General features: G+C 36.2%; 1 protein-coding gene across 1 annotated transcript; it reads left to right on the top strand.

Moving 5' to 3' along the window:
- Nucleotides 1-6,683: 6,683 nt before the first annotated feature.
- Nucleotides 6,684-7,271, top strand: LOC145095537 (uncharacterized). Its single transcript, XM_079033395.1, has one exon. It carries the CDS (start codon nucleotides 6,684-6,686, stop codon nucleotides 7,269-7,271), a length of 588 nt encoding a protein of 195 aa, XP_078889521.1.
- The last annotated feature ends 4,561 nt before the right edge of the window (nucleotides 7,272-11,832 follow it).

Below are 11,832 nucleotides of genomic sequence, written 5' to 3' on the forward strand. Positions count from 1 at the left end.
TGATTGGAATTCTGGTAGCATCTTGATAAAATCTTAGTTTCCAATTCTTGTCACGATCCTCATGCAATTTTGGCTTGCATTCCTTTGGATTCCTTGCTTGGATCTTCAAACAAATCTTGAAAATTTCCCGTGATTCATTAGAGATCTTTAGAAAATTTTCTTAAGATCTTTTTAGTATTTCATATAATGTTGCAAGAACATTGAGGATTCTTGCGATTTCTTAGAAATGTAATCAAACTTTTTTGGGGGTGTTCCTCAGATTTACTGGGGATTTTCCCAAATTATCAAGGAATGATACCAAGATTCTCTAAGGGTTTTGCAAAAATTCATTAGGGATATTCTCAAGATTTACTGGGATCATGCCCAAACGGGTGTATAAAATGAACATGTTATGCCATTGAAACCAATCTTAGTTCAAATGAATCATGAGAAATTTTTAAGATTTGTTTGAAGATCAAATAAAGGATTCTGAAGAAACGAAAGAAAAAATAGCATGAGGATTGTGGCAAGAATCAACAACTAAGATTTTATCATGATGCTACCATAATTCTAGTCAGGTTCTATCTATCCAAAAGTTGATTATTATTCAGTTTTATATGACTACTCTTTAACATTTGCACTTCGCATAATTAGTTGCTTATTTGTTTCTAAAAAATATCTCTCAAATAGATACACTTTCTTAAAAACCTCATCCAAGATTCTTACTTAAATTCCCTATAATAATATTGAAATACCATACCTAAAAAAATTCCTTACTACTATCAATATCATATCTTAATTTAGAAAGTAAGGAATTTCTATTAAACATAGTATATTTTCGAATATCATGCTGAATTATCTTCTATTTCTTTTTTAATATTTCCAAATCTTCAAATTTATCTTTCTAATAAACTAATAAAGATGCTCTAAAATTCCAAAGCATATATATATATATATATATATATATATATATATATATATATATATATATATATATCCAAAGCATCATTATAACTAAGCCCAAACCAGGAATCCAAATTAAAACACACAAAAAAAACCTAATAAGGACGTCAACTATAAACCATCGTCAAATTGAAAGCGTTTTAACAAAACCTCCTAAGGGGCAAAAACCAACCATAAACAACTACAATTAAGAAGAAACTCCTTCCTTCTCTTCTTTTCATGCTTCATTCTCTTCATCTTCCTCAACATTCTTGCCAACATTTCCACTTACATTCTCCACAATTTTCGATGCATCTCTCTTCATTCCCTTATCCACCTTCTTTCTCTTAATCTTCTTCTTAGAAGGTCCTTCACCCATGTCCATCAACAATTTGTCAAAAGATTCTTACCATGCCTCTATGTCCCAATCCTCTTGTTTCCCAACCTCGAGATCTTAAACCATCTTCAGACAAGCTTGGAGGATTATTACTGCAACAAAAATCTTGGGAACCTCAGTGTTCTCCTTGGATTCCTCCTTAATTTTTCCCTTACATTCGGATAGTTCCCTTTTCAAACGAAGAGCATCAACTCTCAATTCTTTGTTTTTCAATACCAACATCTTCTCTTTCTCCTTGGTCCTTTGATTAAATTGCCTTACCTCCTCAATGGTGCTAAAAAATGGGATGTCATCTGCAAAAGATCATGAATGTGGTACATGTTAAAAGTAAAAAAAGATTAAAAAAAACATCTTGGATATTAATACTTATAGTTTGTATCGTCGAATCCACCTTTTTCTTAACTTCACTAAGGCCATGCCATCAAACATCTCAACTTCGATCTTCTTAGTATCTACTTTCCATTTCTTGACCCCCAAAGAAACTCGGCTTAAACCTTCCTTCTTCACCATGGTCCCTGTTCCTTCCTTCTTGACAGCCAAAAAACCGTCCATATCAAATAGGCAAAGTGCGGATGGTATCGTGTGGCCTAGAAATTGTATACAAATGCAATATTAGTCTAATATTCTTAACCTTATTAAAAACATACCAATAGACATTTTGATGGTATTAGAAGTTCTTGATTCTGACTCTTCCTCAGTACTTTGAAAACCAACCTAGTTCTTGAAAATCCTTTCGATAGTTGGGATCCTCAAAAACTCTTCAATCTTGGCTTTGGAATTCAATTCAGCAGGGAAGATAACCTCAAACTTGGAAACTATAAAAACAATGAAATAAATAACAAGCTTAATTTAAAGATCCTAAAATATGAAAAGAATAAACTCCTACCTTTCACATCCCAGTTTTGGGGTATTTCATCAGCATTTGGGAGGGAATCCTTCTTCATAAAGAAAAATATGCTTTTCCACTCGATATCATGGCGAGCGGACTTAAGTATCAAATTATCTTGTTTTGGCTTGATTTTGAACATGAACCGATAGATGTTGAAGGTTTTCAACTCATTCACCGTGTAAATCTTTGGATGCTCCTGTAACATACACGTTCAATTATCATGTATTGTAAATTATAAAAGTGAATAATACTACGAAATATTATGTGAATTTGAATGTTGTGTTCTAAAAGATAGTTTTACTAGAATTGAAGTAAAACTATGCTTAAAATCATTCAGAAAGTACTGGAAGTCTTATGAGATTCCAAACAAATGTCAAATAGTGAAATTTAACGAAAATATAAAATTTGGAATAAGTAAAATTTTATTATTGAAAGTTATAGATAATCTTGTTAGAACATTTAGGCGAAAACCTCATCGAAATCCGAGTTATAATGAAGAAGTTATGACCAATCGAAGATCTGCGGCAAAACCGGCACGACGCCGAATGACGTAAAAAGTGATTTTTTTGATAAACTACATTTTAGCCTTAGTAATCTAAATGAAAGTCGTATTATTTGTTAAACCGAGAAGTTCAATAAAAAGAACGCCAAAATCTGACTTCGTATGAGGAAGTTATGATTTTTCTAAGTTTCAGCTTATCAGTAGACAGCTAAAAACTCGAATTTTATATCGAGTGATTTTTAGCCGACACAACCTAAAAGAGAATTGAAGATCCCGTCATTAGTAGTACAATGGTAAAAAGTCTGACGAAAATAGATGTCGGATGAAGAAGTTGTGAATTTTTAACGGATTTTCCAGTCCCGGTCTGTTAAAAATAATAATATTAAAAATAAAGTCAAAATTAGCCGATGAAGTTTAAACGAAAGTTGTAGAGCATAATTTTACCTACGCGTGCATATAAAGAACGTAAATAATGGAGCCCGTATGTGAAAGTTATGGATTTTAGAAGATTTAGGCCCATTTTCCGAGAAAATTTGCGTGGATAAGCTTGGCCACGTCATCCGATCTCGGTGAGTCACCTGCCTCGTGTCCAATGCGTGTCACGCTCCTTCCGAGTCGAGCTACGGTCCAATACAGCGATGACAAGTGTGGCATCGGTGGCGAGCCTTCACATCCGACGCGTGTCACTTCGCAACCGAGCCTCGCCCTTCTGCCATGTGTTCCGAACCTCGCAGCCAGCAGCCTCCCCTCCGGATCCGAGCCTCGCATCTGCCGACATGTGGAGTCCTCTCAGCCGCTGATCTTCGGACTTCGCCCCTATAAATAGAAGGCTGCGAGCCTTCCTGAGTAATTTTGGAAAATTGCTACTTTTTACCACTTTTCCATATTTTCACTACTTTGACATCCCCCAAAGCCCCGATATTAATTTTAGCACCCGAAACACGTCCCGAAGTTCTCGAGAAGCCCGAAAAGTTTATCTTTTCGGTTTTGAAGCTCTACCTTCGCAGAGCCCGATTTTCAACGAAGGAAGTTATATTTAGAGCCGAAGTGCTGCCCAAATTACTATTTTAACCCCCGGTTATTTCACGATGAGTTTAATATATATGAACAATTGTATGTTATGTGTTATATGTGCTATGTGCTTTTCAGTGTTATTATTTCGGGTTATTTTTCCCATGTTATTTTTATTCGCTATTTTTAATAGCAAAGAAATACCTTTGACCATGTGATCAGTGAAAGGACTTAGATTCACGTTGGTACTAGTATGTAGCCTCTGACCATGTAGAACATGTCTCCGTAAGAGAATGATTTCTATTCTATGGTATTGGCAGAAGGTTAGATAGGGCTATATGCCCGAAATCTACCAAAATGTTAATCCGAAGTTGTATGTCTTCTGTGCCATTTGGGCCGAAGCTTTATTGATGTATGTCAAGTATGGAAATTGTTATATCTCATTGATTGTGTATCTTTGAATCAAATCAATGAATGATATGAAAAGTTTGACACATGATTCACATATGCCCTTGTTGTTCCTTGTTCCTCTTTGCTTCTGCCATATTGAAGTATATATATGGCATAACGTTATATTGTATCTATTATTAAACTCACTAAGCGTCACCGCTTACCCTCTCAATGTTTAACAAATTACAGGAGATAAGCATCCAGTATAGTTATATACTGGTAGAAGATTTTTGAATAGTTTGAAACTATTGTATTGATAGAAGCTTATGAATAGTTTGAAACTATTGTATTTTGCACTCCCATATGTATAAAACTATCGAATCCTGGGAAGTTATGTAATATATATAGCACTTTAAAATAGTAGGTTTGTGTCAAGTAGTTTGTAACCTCTTTATCAATGTAAAATATTGTTTTTATGAATATGCAAGTAGCATGTGTTGGAGTAACTATATTGTCAAGTATGAAAGTTTGGGTCTTTCATAAATAAGAAAGTGAGGGTCTTTCAGCCCCAAATTCATATTCTTTGAACGATTGAGAAAATCAATGCATGCAAGAATTCTACAAACTATCGACATTTCCTGAGTGTAATAAATGTCGAAAACCCTAAAAAAACTTGAAAACCAACAGAGGAAAGGGAAATTTAATCGTATAATGAAGGGATACCTGGTGAAAATCATCTAAGAAATCTCTTTTCTGATGGAAGGTGAATGGACACATGCAAGGAGAAGAAGATGGAAGCAATTATCGAAGTCTGGAGAGTATCCAAGATGGAATCATGCCGGAGTCACGTCGATGTTTGTTTTGAATCTGCCACTGGAGGTTAGGAAGGATGTCCTAAAGGATAATTTTTCTAAATATGGTGAAGTCATTGATGTCTACATGGCGACGAAGAAGGCTGTAAATAGGAAGTCATTTGCGTTCGTGAGATTCAAAAAGGCGAACGATGAACTGGAATTGGAGAAAGCCCTACAAGGTATTTAAATAGGAAACATAACACTAGATGTCAATATTGCAAGGTATGAAAGGAAACAAGTGGGAGGCTCTAGTAGATCAGGAAACGGAACGAATCGGCACCTGAATCGTTTACCTTAGGCGACAAAGTTTACAGTCAAAGACAAAAGAACTTTTGTGGAAGTTACGGTGGGTGGAAGTAAGTCCTATAATATCCCTCCTCCCCCTCCTATGATGAAATGTGATCCTATTAAGCTTTCTGATGACTCTCCTCTTCGGGGATGGATGAAATGTACTCATACTTTGATTAGTGAACTCCATAGTTTTGATCATTTAGAAAAATCCCATTATTCTTTCAAGAATAATGATGGATCTTAATGTGATATAAAATACTTTGGAGGACTCCAAATTAGGGTTCGATTCATGAATGTATAAAGTAGAGATGTTTTCATGAAGGGATGGACGGAATGGTTCTGCAAAGTCGATAGTGGTGACGTAGCTACAATCAACTGTGATAGAATTGCTTGGATATAGATTTCGGGCATCCTTCCGAAATTGTGGTCAGAAGAAAACTTCACATTAATGACGGAGTCAGTGGGTAGGGTAATTGTTCCGTTTGAAGTGAAGTTATCTCCTGTAAACCTATCTTTTGGCAAAGTGGGGGTCCTAACCGATGATCCTACACCTATATCCAGAGAATTATTAGTGGAGATTAAAGGAAAAATAACAAAGATTAGAATCTCAGAGTTTGATTTTGATTGGGTACCGTTCAAATCCACGATGGAGAATTTCATACTAGATGACGAGGGAGACGAGGATATGGACGAAGACGAAGAGGAGGAGCATATATCTGATACGGTCCCTTTTAACGATAAAGATGTCGGTTTAGAGGACGGGGAGTTTATATCCCCGGAGGTCGATGAATTCAAAGAATCTAGTATGGAAATCTCGAAACTAAACTCATCTGATGACTCCCGGTCACCGGTGGTGAGGCCGGCGCCGGTTGACACTGTAATGAATGAAGAAGATTGGGGAAATGGAAACGATAGTCAAGGGGATCACCAAGAGTCAGGCATGGGCATGAACGTGCATGGGGGGTCACAGTGGGGAGTTGAAAGTATAAATAATAATGAGAATAATAATGTGGAAAATAATAACATGGGGTCAAAAAATGGAATGTCAAACGAGATCCCGTACAACCTAGCAAATTTTGGATGCTTTGGGCCTTTCCCAAATAACTTTGGCTCAATTGAAAATCATACGGAAGTTAATTTTGATAGTGCCCACGATAAAAGAAGGAGGACTATAAGGAATGGGGACGAAACTTCAGATGTTGCCTTGAATATCCTCCTACCTCAACCTAACATTGACCTAAACTGTGATCCAATCCCTTCACAGGTCCTGGTCCCAGATTCCGACACTGACTCTGCATCCCCCTCGATGGAAATTAGAAACACGGTGGCAATTGGGAACATGTTGGGATTTGACATGGATGAACATAATCCAGTGCTTAGAGACGTTTTTGGTGAAGAAGGCGAGAACCACAATTTCCAATGAACATAATGTCATTAAACATTCGAGGTATGGGAGAGAGATACAAAATTGAATGGGTTCGTAGACTTAGAAATGAAAACAAACTATGTATGATTGGGATTCAGGAATCAAAATTAGGTGAGTCTACCCCGACTCTAAATGTCACTGACTGTTGGGGGGACTGGGAATATGGATTTGAGCAAGTATTTACCACAGGACGATCTGGAGGTCTTGTCTCTATCTGGGATCGCAAACAGTTTTTGGTGATTGAGACCATCAAATCCAGATACTTTATCGCGGTTTTGGGGAATTTTGTTGGAATTAATGGGTTAACAGGTTTTCTAAATGTTTATGGACCTAAATCAGAGATAGATAAATCAAATGTCTGGGCTGAATTGTTAACATTGAAAAGCTCTAAATCAGCCACTTGGATCTTTATAGGTGATTTTAATGTGGTGCGACGGTCAGAGGAGAGAATAAACTCGATTTTTTGTATGCGTAGTGCTAATGACTTCAATCACTTCATCTGTTTGAGCAAACTCAATGATCTGAAGATGGGTGGCCAAAGATTCACCTATTTTCAAACTCGGGGTGCTAAACTTAGTAAGTTAGATTGATTCTTGGTGTGAAATACCTTTTTTTATCAATATTTCCATTTGCTTCTTGCTTTGCACTGGAGAGAGATCTCTCTGATCGCTCACCAATTATCCTGAGAGCTCGTTGTGATGACTGCGGCCCTCCCCCTTTCAAACTATTTAATTCATCGATGATGGAAGACGGGTTTGATGAGAACATTAGGAATGCATGCTCGGAATTTGTTGGTTATGGTAACCCTGATATGATGTTTCTAAATAAATTAAAGCAACTAAAGATTGCTATCAAGAGATGGAAATCAAAAACAGTGAGGGAGAAAAATAAGAAGATTGATGATTTGAAAAAAAGAATGGTTGAAATTGAAACGGCGGTGGAATCTAGAACCTTATCAGCAGCAGAAATAGAAGAAAGATTAATTGGGGGTATTAAGATTGCAGAACATGCCAGAAACATCGCGTTGGATCTAAAGCAAAGGACTTGGTTAAAATGGGAAGTGGAAGGCAATGAAAATTCGAGTTTTTTCATAGGTATGTTAACAATAGAAACAGGAAAAAACCATATTCACGGGATTATGGCGAATGGTAAGTGGACTACTGACCCGATGGAGATTAAGAAGGAGTCTGTCAAGTTTTTTGAAAAGAAATTTCATGAAGTTTGGACTAATAGACCCTATTTCTCAATCTTGGTTTTCGTAAACTCTCCGAATGTGATGTGAAATTTCTGGATGGAGAGTTTACCACTGATGAAATAAGGAATGCAATTTGGTCGTGCAGTGGGGACAAATCGCCTGGGCCAGACGGTTTCACGTTCAAGTTTTTCAAAAAACATTGGGAGCTGCTAAAAGATGATATATTGGGGTTTGTAAAACATTTTGAAGCGGGTGGTAAAATCTCGGAAGGTTTCAATTCATCGTTTATTTCTCCTGCCACAAAAACAAAAGATCCAATCTACTTCAATGACTTTAGACCTATTAGTCTGATTGGAGCTTTGTATAAAAGTATTGCAAAACTGTTAGCCTGTAGACTTAAACAAGTCATCGGTAGTGTTGTAGGGGAAGAACAATTGGCTTATGTTGAGGGGAGGAACATACTTGAGGGCCCGTTGATTGTAAACGAATTATGTTCTTAGGCAAAAGCAAAATGTAGAAGGATGCTCTTGTTTAAGGCAGATTTTAATAAAGCCTTTGATTATGTTAATTGGGCATACCTAGACTCATTTATGGAACAGATGAAATTTGGAACTAAATGGAGAAATTGGATTAAGGGATGTTTGGAATCAGGGAAAGCTTCAGTAATAATCAATGGGAGCCCAACAACTGAATTCTATATGACGAAAGGGGTTAGACAAGGAGACTCGCTCTCTCCCTTCCTCTTCATTATTGCAATTAAAGGGGGTAAATATGGTAATGAAGATGACAGTTGAAAAAGGAGTTTATGACGGGATAAAATTTCCAAATTCTAACATTTGTTTGTCCCATCTATTTTATGCAGATGACACACTGTTCATTGGTGAATGGTCGAGGCATAATATCTCTAATTTGGCTCGAATATTGAGGTGCTTCCATATTACGTCCGAGCTGAAGGTGAACTTTAATAAATCAAAGGTGTTTGGGGTCGGAGCTCAATCTCTTGAAGTTTTGAACTGGTCAGCCCCTCTTGGATGTGAATCATCTTCTTTCCCGTTCACTTATCTTGGTATCCCGGTGGGAGAAAATATGAATTTGAAAAAAGCATGGAGGCCAATAATTGAAAAGTTCCATTCCAAACTTTCTTCGTAGAAAGCGAAATCGCTTAGCTTTGGTGGGAGAGTAACCCTTGCAAAGGTGGTCCTGGGTAATTTGCCAACTTTTTTTTCTGTCTATCTTTAAGGTCTCGATGGGTGTGATTGATACTCTTGAAAAAATAAGGAGAAAATTCATCTGGAGTAAGGAATACAACAAAAAAAAGCATATGTTGGGTTGGTTGGGAGAAGATTACTGCTCCTAAAAAAGTGGGTGGTATCAGGTTAGGCTCGATACAATCACTGAACGTCTTCTTATTAGCAAAATGGTTGTGGCGACTGAAATCAGATAGTAATGCATTGTAGGCTAAAGTCATTTGTTGTGTCCACAAATTAGATGGAAGACATTGGTCGTGTTTTGCCAATAGTACTAGTCAAGGAGTGTTGAAGAACATAACAAAAATTAGGTCTATGATGGCGAAAGTCAACACCGATCCTAAGGAGAGTGTATCATGGAACTCGGATAGGAGATGTTGGGTATTTGAATTTGTGATTGATAACAGATTCTCTGTGAAATTATTAAGAGAACAACTTGAACTTGCGGGCCATATCGTGTGTGATGGTCCCTTTGATTGGAACAAGATGATCCCATTCAAGATTCTTCGTTTCACATGGAGAGCGAAACAGGGTAGAATCCCTTCAACAATTGAACTTCAATCTAAGGGGATTACTATCCCTTCTACTATGTGTGGTGCATGTAAGTAACAGGAGGATACTAGTGATCATATGTTGATCACATGTCAATCGGCGAGGACTGTAATGAATGAAATCCTTAACTGGTGTGAAATCAGGTGTGATAACTTTAATTCGGTAAGGGACATGCTACTATTTCTATCGAGATGGAGCAAATGCAAAAAAAAAGGAGAAGCCTGCTGAACGTACTTCTATGTGGAGTTTTGTGGTGCATATGGATCGAGAGGAACAATGGGGTATTCAATAATATTCCTATTGATCCGGCGAACATAGTAGAAAGGGTAAAATCATTATATTTCATTTGGTGCAAACACAGAGGGCCATACAAAAATATTGATTGGAGAATTTGGAACCTTTGTCCATTTCTTTGTTTCTTTTTTGTACTTTCATATCCACATCATCTTGATGTGGGTTTAGTTTTAATATATTTCCCATTTCCAAAAAAAAAATGAAGGGATACCAAGGGAAGAAAACCCATGAAGGTGAGAGTGAATGATATCTTAGGCACAAGTCAAAATCCCTAAAGATTGCAGAAGGTGGAAATAGTTGTTTGACTTAAATTCATCAATTTCATGATCGGAGAAAGTCGAAACTTCCTCCTCACATTTTTTCAGATAACCTTGATCTATGAAATCATCGATGATCTTAGCTTTGGAAGAGATACTCTTTTTTGATATTCTCGCAAAGAAATCAAAGGAAAAGGATGAAGGAAGACACATCTGTGGGAAATGCAAAAGTCCAACTAAATATGAAGAGGGATTTCCTATGTGGAGTTGTACAATAAATTTATAGTGCACAATGATCGTGAATCTCAGTAATACAAAGGAAAAAACAATCGTGCTTTTATATAAAGATAATCGATGTGTTTTATCCGTATCCAACCAACCATATTTATGAAATTCAAATTTAATTTAAAATCTAACTTTTGCTTTAAATCCAAATTTTAACGGGCAATTGTTAATGGTGGAAATTATGACTGGAATCTTGTGTAGGATTTGGAGTAGTATGTTGGACAAGATCTAGATGAAGATTCTAGAGATTATTAACCCTCAAGTTTTCTCTTTTTTTTTTTTTTTATCTTTTTTTAATGGGTTCTAAATATGTCAAGGAAGAACCGATAAAATTGAAATTAATGAAGAAAGCTAGGAGAAGAAAACTGGAAGAAATACCTAATCTCTAAGAATTCAAGGACAAAGGAGACATGATCAACAAGGATTTCCGATTAGAAGATATTTTCGAGATTCTTGGGATTTAATTCATAGTCGTTTGCAATTCTTTGACTAGTGCCCATCTTCACAAAAATCACGCACGATCACACTATCTTTTACTTATACTTTGTGATAAAAATCACTACACTTTCTACTCAATCGTTTAATCAATAAAATATCAAGGGAATACCGATATTTCCAGCTCCCGAGGTTTTTTGTTTGGGATCTCATCCAAAATCATGGGTTTTCCTCGTAATTCTTGTGTCTTGCACCATAGAATATTAAATAGGATTATGAATACAACACCATAACCCTTACTAATTTGTTTATTTTAACTTTACATATTTTTTTTTATCAAAAAATAATGTTGAGAGAAAAACTTTGATAATAGTTAGTAATGAGATAATAACTTGTGGAATAAAAGTTAACCTCAATGGGTCTTGTTAACTCAACAATAATAAGTTAGATAAGTTAGATTGCGGAAATGTAAGGAAAGTAAATGGCAGCAAGTTTATATCAATAAGCAATAAAAAAGTAGACACTTAGTTGAATCGTAACAAGGTTTGCACGTAAACACAAGTTAGTGTATGATGAACAACATAAGTGAAGAGGGACTTGGTTTAAGTGTCAGTTAAGATAACTTGACATAGAGATGAACGATCTTATCTATTATAAGTTCTGAAGTTGAAGTGGTTCAAGTGGTGGTAAGAATACATGAAGTGGTAGGCTCTATTATAAGAGTCCCAAAAGTTACAAGGAAAAGATAAAATAACATAAATTAACTGACTGTGGTGACCTTGAATGGTACAATGGATATTACAACTATTACAAGCAATGTTAGTAAAAGCCTAAAAGGTAACTTAAAAATAGTGTTCATGTAGGGTTCATCTCTGTGTCATCTTCT

The sequence above is a fragment of the Lactuca serriola genome, chromosome 3 (genome assembly GCF_051521515.1).
Source record: "Lactuca serriola cultivar US96UC23 chromosome 3, Lser_US96UC23_V15, whole genome shotgun sequence".
Classification (NCBI taxonomy): domain Eukaryota; kingdom Viridiplantae; phylum Streptophyta; class Magnoliopsida; order Asterales; family Asteraceae; genus Lactuca; species Lactuca serriola.

Excerpts from the sequence above, each read along its gene's own strand:
- LOC145095537 (XM_079033395.1), top strand. The coding sequence starts at position 6,684 with ATGTCATTAAACATTCGAGGTATGGGAGAGAGATACAAAATTGAATGG.